Source organism: Sceloporus undulatus, chromosome 7 (genome assembly GCF_019175285.1).
Source record: "Sceloporus undulatus isolate JIND9_A2432 ecotype Alabama chromosome 7, SceUnd_v1.1, whole genome shotgun sequence".
Classification (NCBI taxonomy): domain Eukaryota; kingdom Metazoa; phylum Chordata; class Lepidosauria; order Squamata; family Phrynosomatidae; genus Sceloporus; species Sceloporus undulatus.
In genome coordinates, this window is record NC_056528.1 from 29,362,112 (window position 1) to 29,380,551 (window position 18,440).

An 18,440-nucleotide genomic window follows, 5' to 3' on the forward strand; every position below is an offset into this window, starting at 1 on the left:
CTTGTAGACGCAATCCAGAGGAAGCGTTCCAACGCATCCATCTTCCCGCTGCCTCCAAAAATACTGCAAGCGCAAGCAGTTCCTCGCAAGTCTGTCACTGGAATTAATTCCATGCTGGACACATAGACAAAAACGCGCACAAACGGGCATCGCCAACTCTGTGAATGAGGGTCAAAGCCGCTGCGGGTTCGAAAATGCAAGTCTTCTAGGCGCAGTCTGAGAAAACCCAACTCCAAAAGCTTTTTGTAAAAAGGCTCTTTATTTTGAGAACTTCTCTTTGTACAAACGTCGTGGCATCATAAAGAGAGGGAAAGAAATAGTTCCTTTCCCCCAAACAATATACATTTTATCGAGGCTCTTAACAACACAAAAACAAAACACATTTGTTCCAGTCTGTCCGATGCGAGCGGTGATTTCACGGCAACCGGGCTTTATGCTGAGGTATTCGCTGTAAAGTTATGGAGCTGTGGAGGCAAAACGGAAAACAAACCAACGGACAACGACGACAAAATAAAATACCAACCACTGAATTGATAACCAAGCCTTTCCATTTCAAAGTTACAGGTTTAAAGTTTCCATGCTAAGCAAAAACAAGGGAAGAAGGTTGCGAATGAGCAGCAAAAACGCACAGCTAAATGGCTATCCAGAGTGAACGATACGGAACGGCGGCGTCACAATTCATAGTACTCCGAAACTTAAAAGTATTGGCAGTTTAGGAAATCCAGTGCTGATTTTAAGGGTCCCAGTTAAAAAAAAGGGAGCCCCGAAAGGCACTTCCTAATGGCTTTTTTGACATTTTCCCTTATGGCACCATGAGTAGAGGGCAGCACCTTGTTGCTAGATGCAGGGACTGAGGTAGTAACTTTACACAAAGGCTGATAAGGCGAGCAATTGGTACACTGTGAAAACCAAGAGCGAGGGGGCTTCAAATGACTTGGGCGGCAGAGCCTACGCTTAATATCTCACGCCACGCAAGAATAATAATAACAATAATAATAATTAAAAAGAAAGACTGCCAAAGAAATACATCTAACTTATGGCCAAAATCCATGCGCTTCCCGAGATTGTTCTAGCAAAGACGCCAGGTATGGATAGGGGAGGTTTTTGTATTTTGAATGAAAACATGGTCTTGGGAACGGAGGTTCTGCCAACATCGGTAGTGTTGCGTTTCTAACAGGCAACTTGCATCTCTAACCACATCCGCTCCTTGGCAATTTTTAAAGCACTACCGCAAGAATACATGAGCAGACGCCTCAAAATTTCAGCGTTTTGCGGGGCTGGGGGGGGGGGGTAACGGGAACATAAGCTTTTTGAAAGTCTATTTAAATAAAGCCCCACAACCCCATAAAGTTTTTTTTTTGTAGGGAGGGGGGGGGGGGAAACCAATTTTGAACAAAAGGGACTCAGAAGTGCTTTTTGGAATCACCGTCCGTTGCCGTAGCCGGGGAAGAGTTGGTTTAGAAGGCTCTGCAGGGGCTTGTTCACTTCCATGGGGTAGTTTTTCCCTAAATCGTAACGGCACGCGGGGCAGCTATAGACTTCGGCTCGGAATGACCGATCCAGGCAGTCCTAGAAGGAAACACACAAGTGTAAAGATGCGTGACAGCGACACTTGTAACACTCCTATCTGCCTAATGCCTTTTGGAGCCTGCCTGGTTTTGCTAGGAACCAGTAGAAAACTAACCAACTTCATCATCTTTGAAGAACCAGGGAGAGGTGGGAAATAGGATTGAAAAAGCTAACGCCCATCTACCTGAAACATTTATAGTCCGCTATCAGGATGGCTTAAAACCATAAACTTGACAAACATGGTCCCCGGAGGAAAAGTGGCAAACTTACAAACAATAGCAATCCCTTCCAAAACAAAACCCAGCAGCTCAAACCGCATCCAAACAGCTTTCACGCTCTTCCAGAGACAAGGAAGAGCTTGAAAAGACAGAACTTGGTGCCGTTTTAGACTACCGCTCCCAGAATCCCCCAGCCAATAGGATCAACTGGGAATTCTGGCAATTGTAGTCCTAGCAAGGCTGTTGACAGAGGAAGGATAGGGCTAGAGAAACCAAGCTTTGAATCCCTTGCTCAGGCACAGAAACACTCTCAGCCGCAGGTTGGGTTTTGCAACTGTTCGCACTTGTGCCCTGAAATCCACAAAGTTCAATTAATAATAAAGCATATCATATTTCTTATTTTAATTTGTTGTTGGGTTGACTCAAGTCATTTCTGACCAATGGCAACCCCCAAGGCAAAACTTTCACAGGGTTTTCTTGGCCAGATTTTCTCCCAAGTGGGCTTGCCATCATTGCCTTCCTCTGCAAGAGCAAGAGAGTGTGACATGCTCAAGGTCCTACTCTAAAACCACTACACCAAGCTTGCTCCCTACAACTATCCATTGGCCGCTGTGGCCATTCTTCTTCTCCATTGTTCAGGACACAAAAGGCCAAGAACATGCCCCAGGGGAACCTGTTTCTCAACTTGTTTCAGCCATCAAATCCCTTCCCCCAGTAGCACTGGAGGTAAAAATGTGTTTCCAGGCTGATTACTAGAGGACACATAGTTGTGTAAATGCCTCACTATTGAAGGCTCTCGAAGCTTTTTCAAAGAACTGATAAGGTCACAAGAGGAGACTGGAACTCTCAACATCCTCTCCTTTTCCTATTGTGTTGTTAATGCTCAACCGCCCCGGGCATCTTGCTAATCTCCCAAAATGCTGATCATATACTGTGTGCCTGTATGTGCCCTCAAGTATCCTACTTATGCTGACCCCATTAATTTCACAGGCAAGGAATAGTCAGAACTGGTTTGGCCAGTTCCTTCCACTGAAATATAGCCTGCAACACATGGAAGTCTTTGACAGTCTCCCATCCAAGTACTAACCCCCTGTTTAGCTTCCTAGGTCAGACAGGATCTGGTGCCTTTGGAATATTCAGATGTTATTGTTGTGTAATAAAAGCCAATTTATTGTTGTTGTTGTTGTTGTTGTTATTATTATTATTAGAAAGGTCCCATTTGACAAGCCTATGGGCAAAAGGCTTAACTGACTAGGCAAATCAGTGGTAACTTCAAGGCCTTTCCCCTTGGTCTTAAAAAAAGCATGATGCAGAAGTAGAGACCACAGCTCCCATTTTCCTTCTCATACTGGCTAGACGTAATGGGAGTTACAGTCAGACAACAGCTAAGGACCATGCATCTCCCACCCACTGCAACAGAAAGGGTCTCTTAACAACTCCGATTTTCTCCAAGTGCATGCAATAACAACTCCTATTCGTCCAGCCAATGTAGTGGGCTCTGTGTATGTTGAACTCCAAATACCATCAGCCCCAGATACCATAGCAAATGGTACATATGGAGAGCATCAAATTGCTTCCCCGTGTGTAAGGCATTAATAACTTTGTAGATACTCTTTGTATGTTTTCTAGTAAATTCAAATTGGGTTTAAAAACACGATTTTATATAATCTGTTCTACTTGCAGAGCCTAGAACTCCACGCTAGTGAAATCTCCACATGCGCCTCTGAGAACATTTCCCAGAACCATCCACCATGCCTCAGGCACTGGATTACAGAGAAGGGTGCCTTCCAGAACAGGCAAAACCATGAAGATCAATGAGAAGAGCTCACCTTACATACGTTGTGCTGGCACACTGTCGTAATTGGCTGAAACACCACCTCCTGACAACAGATGCATAGGAAGGTCTCTTCCACTTTGTTCAGGAATTTCTGCCATAAAATGGAGTTGGATGAGTCAAGTACACTTATGGTTGTTCATACTTTATTCTGACACTGCCAGAAACAAGCTGATGTTCTCCAGTGTGTGTGCGCGCGCACACTGTTGATTTATAGCAACCCCATAAATCTTTCATTTACTTGCACAAGGAATAATGAAAAGAAGGTCTTGCCAGTTCCTTCCTCTGAAATATAGCCTACAGCACTGGGATTTGCTGGCAGTTCCCATCCAAGAATTAAACAGGACTTATCGTGCTTAGCTTCCAAGATCAGGGAGGACCTTGTGCTGGCTCTGTGCCCAAAGTTACTGGACTGCAATTCCCATCATTCTACACCACTGGTTATATCATCTAGCCATCCATCACTATCTGAAGAACCATATGGAAAGCTGCAACTGTGGCTTCTAGAGAACCTGGTTTTGTTCTGAGCATTTTAAAAAATGGGGTCTGATGCAGTATAGAGCCACTTGTTACCTTGGGAGCTTGACCATGTACAGTGCTCCCTCGGGTTACGAAATTAATTCGTTCCACGGCTAATTTCGTAACCTGAAAAACCTTCGTAACCCGAATTGCCATAGGCGCTAATGGGAAAAAAAGCCGCGGCTCCGCCGCGGCTCCATTTAAAACAGCGCCGGCGTTTTTTCGTAACCCGAAAAAACGTTCGTAACCCGAAACAATAAATCCCTATGGGATTTATTCGTATCCCGAAAAATTCGTAAGCTGGGTAATTCGTATCCCGAGGTACCACTGTAATTCTGCTGCCACACACAAACTATGTCTCATTCAGAACAAACTGAGCCAAACAGAATGGCAGCTGCTACTTCAATGTAGTCCACTGAAGATAAGAAATGCCCACCCCATACGTACCGGTCCGTCCTTAAGGGCTTCTAGTGCTTCATTCCACAGCTTCGTATTGCTTTCGTCGTCTTTAATAAGAGCTTTCTGCTCGGGAGTGAGCTTGTAGACCTCCCCTTTGGTCTTCTTCGGTGTGCCAGAAGGAGAAACAGCATGGTCCAATTCATTTCCTGGTTAAAAGATAAATTATACAGAACGTTTAAAAAGTTGGGATAAAAATGAAGAGAACAGATGAGTTTATTAACCAAAGCTGACTTACCAGATTTCCTTTTCCTCTTCCCTTTTCCTGGGGTTTCCTCCTCTTCTATTTTCTTGCTATCTTCTTTATCTTTGTTTGCAACAGCTTCCAGATACCCCTCAGGATACTAAATTGGGATGTGTAAAAATGTTAAGTCTGCCCTTCATATAACTTCCCTTCATAATAAGAAGATCCTTGCCACCATTATAACAGAATGCTAGATTCTTTAATTTGATCTAGCAGGTATATTCCTAAATTCCTTTTCTCTAAGTACACTGTTAAACGACATGATCCAAATCCATGACCCACAATAATATTTCTGCTATCACTAATGTCAAAGGACCAAACACTGCAGGAATGGAATAAACAGAGTAAGGAGCAGGCCTATCACTAAGAAAACCATAGAGTACCTCATCCATTCCCAAGCTGCCTATTGAGCTAAGAACCATGCAAGATTTTCATCATCTTTCATAAAAAGGACCTGTGTTCCACTACAGCTGCTGTGTCTCTCACTGGAACTGTACCTGCAGGGTCAGACCAAGTTTCTTCATCCTCTCCTTGCCTTCCTTGGTCCAAGGGGCTGGCTCTTCATCATCTCTCCTGAGCATGTAGCGCCACACTAAGAAGCCGGATTTTCCTGTTTCAGGCCAATATTTAACAACCTTAACAAGGAAATAGGAAGAAAGGTTCAAATACCTCATATAGCTTGGTTGATGTTATTAAAGAATTTAAGCTAAATTGTGGTTATCTCTGTGGCATATAGTATATGTAATAAGGTACAGATTTGTTGGGAAGGGGTATGAGCATGGACTATTAAGGGCTGACTAGATTGGATTAACATTCGGAGATTTTTGAAAGGCTGGTATATGTAACAATGACAGAGTGAGAAACATGAGTCAATCAGAGCTACAAACTAGTTAGATTTTGTAGTTATTTTGTCTTCAAGTCGTTTCTGACTTATGGCAACCGCAAGATTTGTCCAGAGGGAGTTTGCCTTTGCCTCCCTCTGAGGCTGAAACAGTGGGATTTGCCCAGGGTCACCAAGTGGGTTTCCATGACTGAGCGGGGATTTGAACCCTGGTCTCCAAGGTCATAGTTCAATGCTCAAACCATACCACTACACTAGATCTGTTAGATAGTTACTGAGGTGACTATGAAATGTGTGGATGGAGAGTCAGTTAGAGACAGACTCAGTTAAGACAGTTAGGTTCAGTTAGGATTAACAGAAGACAGTGAAAGAATTACTGAGGTGCATTAGAGTCAATCAGGATTTAGATGTGCTAGATAAGTAACAACAATGCCTTGAAAATCTGCAACCATATGCTTATATACACCAAGTGATCTCAAGCTTGTTCTTTTATTATACATATATGCCTCTAGGAACCGAGTGGCTGGATTCAGACACACGGTGTATGTGGTGCCAGCAATGCTTCAAGGATGATGTCCAGTAGTGCAATATCCATGAGGACATTTAGAAGATAGCCATGTTCAGTGCCATAACAGTGGTACAAGTGGGGTCCCCACATTGGTGACGGTAGTGGGACAAGTCCTCAAAGACTTCTCTTTTTGTCACTTGTCAAAAAACAAAAACAAAGAACGTACTTCTTCCCTCAAAGCTGAGTCTACATTTCCCAAGGCTGTGCCTACCCGTCACATACTCTTACCTTATATATGCCATCATATCGATTCCCTTCTTTGGGAGCGTATTTGCTGTGCCTGCCACCCTTTGCGTTCCGCACGACCCTAACTGGCTTTCCAGCTCTCCAGTCCTTGGCCTCTGCACCCTCTTTATCATTGATTGGAGCACTACAGTTCAGTGCCAGAGCCCTGCAATGGTGAAAGTGCGACAACAAATGTATGCAATGGTGAGACCATGTAGAGAACTCCACTTGGAGATATAAGGCAAAAGCAGACTGGGAGAGATTGAGAAAAGCTGGGCTAAGAATTTATTGCTGTCTGCATTCCACTTTTTGATTGGGTTCCATCCAGGATAACCTACTGTGATCCTTAAAGTCCGCCAAGATGCAGAGCTGTTTCAAGTGGTTCCCAAAACCACAAAGAAGCAGGAGAAGCCAAAAAGTAATTCTAGAGGCTTTCAAACCATGCTGGATGAAGCAAGCTGCTCCCTTGTGCAATTTCTAAGATAAGCTGCCTTCTGGCTTATCTTAACATCAGCACAAATGGCCCCAGGCGGAATCTCAAAGAGCAGAAGAATGATAAACACAACTAAGAAACAGCAGATTCAAGTTCTAGCCTGGGAAACAGTGTCCTTAAAACACCTTTCCCTCTGATAAGAACGATAACCGTTTTGGGTAAGTGTGTGTGCGTACAGAACTAGGAAATACTCAAGAACATTTAGGTGTAACTGCTATAGATGGACGACTCAACAATGGCAGAACAGCAAATGCTTTGACACACACACAAGCCTTAATAGACCTTGGAAGTCCTCCATTTTCTACAAAGCCCTCTTCTTACTTGTTCATATTTGTAAGTTTTTGATCGCAAGACTGTTCTGCTGTACGTTTATTCCCAGAAAGGTCACGGCCGCCACTTCCCGTGTAAGTAAAGGAATTTCCATGATCCTGAAAGATATTCAGAGAGTCCAAGTCTAAGTCTGGGAAATACTGATCCAATTAGTCAGTTAGACACTAAAATAAATTTGTTAACATTAAAGAACAATTTGAGATATGCCTACTTGCCTTCCCCTGTTATGGACCAAAGGAATTTTGAAATATTTTTCCAACCCTATGTTTCTGATACCCAATACGTTCATAACTATGGGTCAGATACATAGAGGAGTGGCAAACAGTTACTGACTGTTAAGCAGGAAGAAGTGACAAGAGGAAAGTCAGAAGGGCATGGAGCAGCAAATAACCAGGACACTTTAGCAAATGCTTTGCTGTGGAAGTGAATTTTAGGAAGAAAAAGAGTGGCTTCCCAGGAAGGGGCAGAAAGGGGGTGCGTCTGTATAGTTCCCAAAGTATCTAACCAAAAGCAAATGTCCCATGTATTACATTATGTATTCCCAAGGTCTTCTCGGGAAAAGAGGTGACAATATCTTATACACAATCACTTACTATATCATCTTCGTAGCCTCCTGCCAGAACCAAAGAATAGGCTCCGTCAGTACTTCTGCCATGAATACCTGCGACATGGGGCCTGTGGACACCTGACTCGCTCACCTGAGTGAAGAAAGTCAGAGGGTTGACTTTGATAGTGGAGAATTTTCAGTCAAGGCAAATCCCAATACAAGTGTTAAGTGACCAAAGAACCACATAACAGCACTTCCTTTCCAAAGAAACAGGTACAAGGACACAAGAACAGATTCTCCAAGGTTTGTAGTCCCTCACAACCAGGACTTAAAGAGGATCCACCCACACCCACCTTTGTGTAGCCTTTGTTCTTCCTTCCTCTAAATTCAAAGATTTTTTTTAGCCTATCAGCAGCTCTCCGTTTGCTCACCCGATCAATCCCCATTCCTGTTCCAGAAACAGCATCTTACCTGGACTCTGAACTTCCACATGGTGCCTACAGGAACCCCAGGAATTGGACCGTAATGATTCGATGGGACAATGGTACATTCCCTTGTGCGGCCTACACACGCCATGCCCTTTAAAAAATTCAAAAATTAGCCAATGAGTTAACACAAATTAAATTACTCTGTCAAACCAGTATTGTAGACAATAATGTGGAGCTCAGAAAGTAGGCACATTCATTGGCCATTCAACAAAAAGTTAGGAGAAGAAACTATGTAGCTCTCCAGATGTTAGGACCACAACTCCCAGCATGCCTCACCACTGGCTAGGGCTGCTATAACTTGCTGTCCAACACCTTCCTTGGATTCTGACCTATGCCCCTTGTGAACCCTTTTTACCAAGGAAGCCAAATCCCACTCTGGACAATTACAAATCAATTAAGATACACCACATCTCCTGAGACACATGGGTGACCATACAGATGTGCCAGGGAAAGTTTCCACACATACCAATCAACCTTCTTTAGCACTGCAGGGCAACAAAGACATGGAAAATCAGGACACACTCACCTTACCCCAGTCCCGCTGGGAGGAAGAATTAGCAGAGGCCATTTTAGCTTTCTTTTTGCTTTCTTTCAGCTTCTCACCAGCCAAAACTACTTCGCTTGCATCATTGCGACATTCGGGGCAGTACCTGTTATTGAAAAATGTGGGTAGGGAAAAAAGAAAATTAATTTTTTTAATAGTTTCACGGGTTTCTTTCTGTCTGCATTAGAAGCCATATTAAAAACTTTAAACAGTATTTACAGCTATTTACTTTGACTTACCAGTCTTCATCATCTGGTATTCTGCTAAGCGGTGGGTTGAGACAGTAGATGTGGAAAGCCATGTCACATTCATCGCACATAAGCTGTTTCTCAGGATCCTCTTTCCCTCCACAGATGTAACAGGCACACATCCGGCACGTTTTGTTAGGGTTGTCTTTACAATGCTTACAAACTGGTCCACTCTGCCCTGTACAAAGTAAAGCACACAAATACCCCTAGACTGATCAAACAGAAGACACAAAACTATTTACTTCTACCCACCGTACGAACATGAGGGAGGGCTTCCTTGGTGGCTACTCCCTAACTCTGGAAATCTCTCCTTAGGGACATTAGGATAGTTCTTTCTTTAATGTCTTTTCGGCAACAACTGAAGACCTTTCTATTCTAGCAAATATTGGAAACTGATTATTAATAAGATGGTGCCGTACTATTTCAATCTGTTTGAAAATAATCCTTTAAATGGCTTTAATTCCATTGTTAATTTAATACTGTTTTAATCTCAACGTTTGTATGTTTTTACCTATATGTGTTACCATAATTTTCTGTCTTCTGTATAAGCAATCTTATATACCAGTCTGGGGGAAAGGCAGGATATAAATAAAGTGAGGGATGAATAGATTTATGAAACTCAAAAGAGTTTGTAACTCCCATACCAACCACTGGGAACAAACAGAGGACAATTTGCAGCCAGTTTCAGAGATTGCTTGTCCCAAATTGAAGTGTCACATCTCCCCCCAAAAAGAACTACTCTCCAGTGGTAAACAGGGGCAGGAGAGAGATAAGACTCACTTTTCATTGGACTTTCAGACGTGAGTGGAACAGCACATCCAGGCTCTTCTATTTTGTAGATCTCATCAACAATGGTAACCCGGCAATCATTCAGGACATCCCCACCATCACTAGAAAGGAAGATCAGAATAGATTATATGTGTGTAACCGTTGTGATATGTGCAACAAGACTTTTGCAAAAATGGTTGCTTTCACACTCTTTGCAATTCTAATTCAGCATAATACATTATTGCTCACACACACACCATATTCCATACTGCCATCATCACAGATTGCAAATAGGGTAGCAAGGAGTCAGACTTCCCTTGGAAGTTTGGTAGATGGCTTGTACTCATTGCCTATTCCTTACCCGAGAACTATTTTGGCAAATAACTCCTTGTAAGTCCTGGTTTCTCGCTTTTGTACGATCTCCGCATCATACCAAAATCCCCTCTCTTTTGGATCATCGGGATTGTAATTCAGCATAACAACATCGCCTACTTCTAGTTCCTCCCACTTCAGAGTAGTCCTGGCACGAGCACGAACATTTTTGGAGCTCAGCTGGATGACACCATTCTCTGGATAACTAGATTCAGAAGAGGATGGACAAACAAGGAGCAGCAAAGAGAGGCATGAGTTTGCTTGTTTGGTTCTGAACAATCAAGACACAATATAGTACCCTCCAAAGCAACGACTAGCTTTCCTTCCAACTTGGTAGCTCGCAAGGGGGCATTGACTGCCAGCTGAAGTGCCGACACAGTCCCAATCCATTCCCCCAGATCCCAGTTTGGGGACTAAGAACAAATATGTGGAGGTCTGCTTCTATCGAGACCTAAATTGTGGCTCCAGTGTCTGGCTCTGTGGCCCATCTGAGAGCAAGAGGCTAACTTTTCTAAAAATACTAGAGAAAAAACCCTCACTCTTCATATTTCACATGATAGATGATGTCCTCATCAAGGAAGCTTTCTTGAAGATCCGACTCTTCATCGCTTTCACTGGCCTTGTTGGCCGCTTTTCCTTTCTGGGTAACATTGACCACTATGGCTTCGAACCAGGCTCCCATGCTCGTATCGCGAGCATCCACCAACTCATTGATCTGAAAGCAGAAGCCGAAAGCCAAACCACTTAGTTGCGTTCAAACAAGCCAAACAGTGAATGCAGTCATTGCAAAGGCTGGGGTGCTTTTATTTCTTAAAGTAACAAAACCTTGCATCCTAGGTGGCCAATCTGCAGCGTGATTGGTGTGTGCATGGTGACCCCCATGAATTATTGTAATGTTTTCTTAGGCAAGGAAAATGCAAAGCCAGCAACCGTGTGTGGGCTCAGTCCTCAGGAAAGCCATGGAAGTTGCAGGATCCCAGCAAGAGCAGCCTGTGCTATTCTTGCTTGTTTCTACTGTGCTACCGCATGGAGCCTGCCTGAGTAAGAAAGGAAATCACAGCAAGGCCCACTAGTGGATTTGAGTAGTTACCACGGCATACTTTGAGCTAAACCTAGGGCTCCTGGCACCTCGTCCCTCAGTTTGATATTAACCTTGGATAAAAACCTAGCTAGCTTTTAGCTTTTTAACCCAGCCTCCTGGGCGGGCAGAAATCACTTGCAAAAATCAAAAAAGAAATGTAAAGCCACCAGCTTTTCCTCGGCTTGTCTGCTGAATCCAGTCTACAAGAGCCTGAGCAGCTGCAGTTGGGAGAATCCTACTTAACGTTCTACTTCCCAAAACACGATTCAGAAGACTCTTTGAGTTAAACGGCATAAAACTACCAGAGTTATTTAAAAATATGTAAACTTCTACCCCAGCCTTTACAGAATAGATACTCTGCTTTAGAACAGAAACATCTGAAAATACTACCTGAAACCACCTCACCTTGTAGAATCCAAAGCCTGGGTCCACCAGGTCAACCTGAGTGGTTGTGCTGGGTTGCCCCTCCATCTCCACAGACCCTTCCCCATTATTGGAGCTTTTATCAGACTCGCTTGGGCCTGAGCCACAGCCTGAGTCTGTGTCTGAAAGTTCAACGTCCTTTTCTTTGCTAGGCGTGGGCTGGAGGGCCAGGCTTTGCCTCACCAGCAACTGAACAATATCGTTCAAGCCGACACTGTAATCAAAAAGGGAATGGCCATCTTCCATCTGTAAAAGAAGAGTTAAAGGAATATTATGCATCACATAAAGAAATCCAACAGCCATTCAGTTTATATTAAACAATTCCAAAATGAACGGTTTTCTCCAATTTGTTCAGAGGAGGTTTGTCAGTACCTTCCCCCGAGGCTGAGAGAGTGTGACTTACCAAAGGTCACCCAGTGGGTTTCATGGCTAAGCTGGGAATCGAACCCAGGTCTCCAGAGTGGTGGTCCAACACTGAAACCACTACCCCATGCTGTTACCTTACCCTTTACCCCAAATAATGGGAAAATCCTGACTGATACACAAGCCTATGGATTATCAGCCAGAACACTTACTGCTTTCACAGCACATCCAAGGCAATGGGTTTGGAAAGCAGACGGGGATCATTCCTGAGAAGCCCTGAGACTAGCTTGGCCAATTGTCAGGAATTCTGGGAACTGAAGTCCAAAACATCTGGAGAGCCAAAGGGTGGAAACCATTGCCTTAGACCACAGTTGTTACCTCTGAACCAGGTCTCTGTCTTATCTTTTACAAAGCACATCTTGATTCGATGAAGTGCATTCCCTCCCACAAAGCAACAAAAGCCAACCCTGAAGCCTATAGGTTGTGTTCAATAGCTACTAACTCCTCCACTGTTCCGCACACTAAACCAAAATGTGTGAATCACCCCTTTGCTGACACCTGTTCCTCACAACAGGGAGCAAGCGCTTTCCTGTGCCAAAGAAGCCTGGAGAGTGACCTCTCATTTCCCGATACGGAGGGTGTCTGGTAGCAAAGCGTCAGTGCATGTTTGGACAGGGTAGCGTCTGCAGAACAACTCTGCTTTGAGAATCAGCACTGGCCAGGACAAAAGCAACACACACATACACACAAGCATGCGCGCACGCGTCCCCTCCTTTGTCAACAAAAGAGGCACTTGCCAGGTTACTGTGCCCAGCAGTAGAGGCAGATTCTCTGACAGGAGGAGGACTGGCACTGAAAACACAGGCACACACTGGGCTCCAAGCCATTTGCCCAGGAAAGAGTATCTAGCTGCCATTTTCTTCCCGCAGCAAAAAGGCTGGAAATTTGGAAGACAAATCGTTTTGGTATGTATCATTAAAAAGAAAAAGCTTTGTAACGAAAAAAGCTGTAGGTGCAATTATGAATTGATTTGTCTTTTCAAGTAAGAGTAACCAAATTCCAAAACTTTGTGGACGCTGGAGCAAAGCTAGAATCACATGCTGTATCTGGTTGCCTGTTAATCTTCATTCAATGGAGATGTAACACCTTCTTTGAATCAAAATCTTTATGGCCTTTATTTTACTTTGGTCTATTTTAAGCCATCAGGCAGACCCAGCAACATCGAGGACTGCCTGAAGGAAGAGGCCCCTCCCTCTTCAAATGTCATCTCGGCCTCAGAGGGAGCCATCAGGCAGACCCAGCAACATCGGGGACTGCCTGAGAGAGAGCTGGTGGAGGACTACTTCTGCCGCTGCCCCCCCCCCATGTCACCTGGGAAGAAGCTCCCCAGAACTGCGAGGACTGTCTTGCCGCTGTGGTGGCTTTTACCAGGGGGAGGGGTCAGTGAGAGAGAGGGTGTTTTTATGTATTCTTAATTGTTTTATTGATATTTGCTGTGAACCGCCCTGATCTATGGAAGGGCGGTATAAAATAATAAATTTATTATATTATTATTTATTATTAACTGATTGCAAGTGTAGCGCTGTGTGAATAAAGCATTATAATAATAATAACTCCTCTAGGGACTTACTAAATACACATGACAAAAGATTAGCATTGACTAAATGACAAAATATTAGCTACATGAAATAGAACTGAATGCAAGGCCATTGAATTCTGCAAAATCACTTTTATAATTAAAACCAGAAGCTAATATACAGGAAAACAGCTAGTGATCCACTTTGGAACCAGCCCTTGTAGAAGCCTTAAGAGAATGATTTTTAGCATCCTTCCCCAATAATTCCTCTGCCTGCCAAGGAAGTCACGCAACTCGCAGCGCAACAGGTGAACACATGCTTTCAACACCAAAGGTCCCAGGCTCAGTTCCCTCCAGATAAAACGTGGGGGAAACTGAAACTTTGCAGAGTCGGCAGGTATATTGTTTTAACGTGTTTCAAACATTTTCATCTTTTTAAACTATTTGATATTTGGACATGTAATTTGTTTTAATTATTGCAGTAATTTAATTCCGTTTTAATTACTACTTTTGTACACTTTTAATTGTACTGTTTTTTAATGTAGTTAGCCGCCCCAAATCCCAGTCTTGAGAGAAGGTAATAAGAATACTAATACTAATAATCCTGAGCTAGATGAACAACAGCCTGACTTGGTATCATTCCCGTTCTCACGATGCGATGCTAATATTGTAGGACATGCTGTCTGTTTCCACAAAGTACCAAGCCTACTGGATCTCACTGTTCCCCCATATAAAACAGCATCTTACCTGGGGATACTCTCACCCACCACCCACCTCATGCCCAGCTCAGCATTTCAGGAAAGAGCAGTGTCGGTACCTTCAGGTAATCTTTTTACCAGAGTTAATGTTCTTTTCTCTGAAGAGCCCTTAGGGTTTCCTGGAACATAATGTGAAGTACAAGCCGAAGGGAAGCAACCTCCGCATCCAAATCCCAGCACAAGTGAGGAGGATGCAGTGCTGGACTATAGAGAACCGTATGCCAGACATCCAGATATGTAAAAAGCATATTAAGAACACACAAACAGCCTACATTTGAAGCATTTGTCACTCAACTAAATCAAGTTCAGAAAGCCTGGTGATGCTCCAGAGAGGCATTCTCAGTTTTTAAGAATATGGCCCTTGCCTATCTGGGCAACTGCTAAACTCAGCAGTCTGAATTTTGACCAGAGAACAGGAAGACACTGAAAATGTTGGCGCATAAGATAACAGAAAGAAATCCGTACATCAGAACTTTACTAATGGAAATAAAAAGGAAATGGGTGTAGCAACTAAATATGAATACTGTGTAAGAACTTTGTTCCTTATCTTAATTTTAAGTAATAGTAAAAGATATTCAAAAAAGGAAATGTTGGAGCAAAAGTGTAACACGTTTCTTTGCATTTAAATTAAGTGTGGCAGGGCCCTTTTGCTTCCCATTTTGAAGGCCTTCTGGAATTTCTTCTTCTGCAGCAAGACAATCTGGCAAGAAGTATGTGGATACTTTAAGGAGGGCAGCCACCCATAACTGGAAAGAGCATGCGCAGACAGCATGAAGCACTGCTTGGACGAAGTCGCTAGATGGCAGTGCGATTCTGTTTTGGTTTTCGTCCCCTTCCTAACAAAGGGAAGGCAAAACTTCCTTTGAAAAGTTCTGAGTCGATTCACACAAGTCTCCCCAAAGCAGCTCTTCCAACCGTTCCATGTCATGCTCAGCCATGACTCCCCGACGATGCTCAACCTCCGATTTCTGTTCCAGTTAAAACAGCAACAGAGGGCGCCACGATACGCCTCTCATTTCTCCCACCTGGCAAGCGCCATGGCTTTCGCATTGCTCAGCACGTGCTTTCGAGATCCAGATCTGCAGGCCGTCTTTACGCCAGTTCGAAGGACTTGCTGCGCAAGGCAATGCGGTTTTCAGGATGTGGCTGGCCACTGCGATTCTCTCTACTGAAGACTAAAAAACCCCAGTGTATATCATGCTTAAAAATCCTGGGGGGGACCCTACTTTCTTTTTAAATGCACTCTTTGTTTTCTTGGTGCCACACTAGAATCTTGGGCTGCATCCACACTGGAGAAATAATCCAGTTTGAGACAGCTTTAATTCTTTGTCTGACTCTTTGCTATGGAATTCTGGGAGTTGGAGTTTGTTGTGGGGCCCAGAGCGGAGCTCCGCTCCCCTCTGGGCCCACAACAAACTCCAACTCCCAGAATTCCATAGCCTTGAGCCAGGACAGTTAAAGCAGTGCCAAACCGGGTTATTTCTCCAGTGTGGATGCAGCCATAGAATCACAGAGCTGGAAGAGACCCCAAGGGTCCAGTCCAAACCCCTGCCATCAAAGCACCCCAGGCATTGAGGAGGCAACCAGAGTAAAACAGCAGTCTCTTGAGAGAGTGAAAAGCTGAGTACCTGTTTGCCCCTGTAGAAGAGCCTCTGCCTGTCGGGCGCGACGTTGAACGTCTCATAGATCCTCTGGCGCAGGTCCTCCACTTTGGTGAGCTTGGAAAGGGAGTCCACGCGGTGCGTCTCCTTCCCGTCCATGGTGCGCACTTGGATCCACATTGTGGCGGTGCCTCTGTCGAAGGACAGTTAAAGCCAATGAGTTACAAACATGGGACAGAGGGGAATGGGAAAGAGATGTGCACACACACACAAGGGTGCAACAGTTCTCCCCGCCATCAAACACTTGCCCTTCTTCCTGCTCCTTAACGTATTTATTCCACTATCCTTCAAAAGATGGGACTTTCAGGTTCACCACCTTTGCGTCTGATTCGCCAAGACCCTCCAGGAAAGTATGCACCGCCATTTCTATGCAGATCAGCATGTTTCTATTTCCTCTGCATCGCCTTCTACCGACCCAAAAGGACACGCCATGTTCCTCCATGCTCTCTCTGGTATACCCCCCCAAGACCACCTTATTCCTTCCAAAGACCGCAGTACTCCACCTAAAAGATGCATCATACTCTCTCTGCCCCCCAAAAGAGCCCCATACGCCTCACAAAGACCCCAATACCTTTCATGGACCCCCCTAAGACCCCCCAAAACCCTGCTGAAGTCCCCTATAATCCCCAGAGGCCCCCCAAGACCCTCATATTTCTGCTAAGACCCCCATGTTCTTCCTGGGACCCAATATTACCCCCATACACCCCCAAAAGATGCCCATACTCCCTCAAACACCCCCAAGGCCTTTATACTTCCCCCAAGATCCCTATATGCCCCCCAGCCCTTCAAGACCCCTATATTTTTCCTGGGAGCCCTCCAAAGACCCCCAGAGACATCCCAAGACCCTTATACTCCCCTCAAGACCGCCATATACTTCATGGGACCCCCAAAACCCCATATTCCCCCCAGAGACCCCCTCAAGACCCTTATACTCACCTCAAGGACCCCATATTCTCCCAAGAGTCGCCCCAAGACACCTATATTCCCCCCAAGAGACCCCCATATTTCCCCATAGACCCCCATATTCTCCCAAGAGACCCCCCCAAGACCCCCAAATCCCCCCAAGAGCCCCCCATATTTTCCCTGGGACCCCTCCAAAGACCCCCATGCTCCCTTCCAACCGCCTCCTGCCCCCCAAAGGCCCCCTCAGCGGCCTCCCCTCCTTCCCCTATCAGCCCAGCTACCCCCCAGCCACCATTTCCCCCTCGCAGCCCCCCAAAGCCCTCTCTCCCTTCACGTAATGGGCCCCCTTCGACCCCTGAGCCACGAATATCCACCCCCGTCCTCCTTTCCCGGCTCCAGCGCGGAAAGAGCCGCCTTTTGGGGCTCCCTTCGCCCCCGGAGCCTCACCCTCTTCGCCTCGAAGTCTCCCACCAGGAACAACGCGACCGCTCAGCCTAACTTCGCCAGCAACTTCTCTCTCCTCTCCTCCCCTCCCTTTCGCCGATGGCCTTTCGCCTCTCATTGGCTGCCTCCTCAGATGAGGAGGCAGCTGATTGGACTGCGCGGTCTCAACGCCCCGCCTCCTTGCCAAGCGAGTTAATCTGCGATGCCCGAAGCCGAGTTTCTGTAGGAAACCATCGCGCGCCATAAAATTGAAAGGAAACCGCCGGGGCGCGAGGATTGGCGGCGGCAACTCTCGCGAGATTGCGGAAGGGGATTGAAAAAAAAAGCCGGAAGGCACGCTCGCGAAAGGAGGGAGGGGGGAAATAGGGTTTCCATTTAAAGGGACAGCGTCCCTTTAAAGCCTGCTGGGCTTTGTAGTTACCTGTTCAGCCTGATGGGCTTTGTAGTCCCTGAAAGTATTATTTTTCAATATTCTGATGCATTTTTTGGCCATGCTGAACCCTTGTAAGCCCCTTTGCATTTAGTGGAGTGAGAAATCTCCCAGTGGGTTTCCATGGCCAAGCTGGGAATCAAATCTATTTATTGTTGTGCGCCTTCCATAAGTCATCCCTGACTTAGGACTGAAGGCCAACCTCTCCTGGGGTGTCCTGGGCAGGATTTCTTCAGAGGGGGCTTGCCATTGCTGTCCTCTGGGGCTGAGAGAGTGTGACTCACCCAAGGTCACCCGTTGGGTTTTCATGGCCGAGCTGGGATTCGAACCCTGGACAGGGATGAATCTTGGCTTGGCCACAATGGATGACCTTAGGCAAGTCACATACTGTAACAGCCTCAAGGGAAGGCAATGGCAAACCCCCCTCTGAACCAATCTTGCCAAGAAAACCCCAGGATAGGGTCACCTTTGGCTTGCCATAAATTGGAAATGACTAGAAGACACAACTATACACACACACAGTGACTTTGGGCACAC

The 18,440-nt window shown here is 45.2% G+C and overlaps 1 protein-coding gene across 2 annotated transcripts; it reads right to left on the reverse strand.

The window, feature by feature from the left end:
* Nucleotides 1–253: 253 nt before the first annotated feature.
* UHRF1 (ubiquitin like with PHD and ring finger domains 1) lies at nucleotides 254–17,565 on the reverse strand. 2 transcript variants are annotated; one of them, XM_042479460.1, is made up of 17 exons: nucleotides 17,477–17,565; nucleotides 16,094–16,259; nucleotides 11,751–12,014; nucleotides 10,804–10,979; nucleotides 10,254–10,469; nucleotides 9,905–10,014; nucleotides 9,116–9,302; nucleotides 8,859–8,982; nucleotides 8,316–8,423; nucleotides 7,891–7,995; nucleotides 7,289–7,395; nucleotides 6,478–6,640; nucleotides 5,338–5,475; nucleotides 4,835–4,940; nucleotides 4,588–4,745; nucleotides 3,617–3,715; nucleotides 254–1,569 (listed from the first exon to the last, which is right to left on the reverse strand). In XM_042479460.1, exons 2-17 carry the CDS (start codon nucleotides 16,244–16,246, stop codon nucleotides 1,423–1,425), a joined length of 2,361 nt encoding a protein of 786 aa, XP_042335394.1. In that variant the 5' UTR covers nucleotides 16,247–16,259; nucleotides 17,477–17,565; the 3' UTR covers nucleotides 254–1,422. The 2 variants fall into 2 exon arrangements, with proteins under 2 accessions (XP_042335394.1, XP_042335395.1); XM_042479461.1 differs by lacking the exon at nucleotides 17,477–17,565 and adding an exon at nucleotides 17,404–17,453.
* Nucleotides 17,566–18,440: the final 875 nt, after the last annotated feature.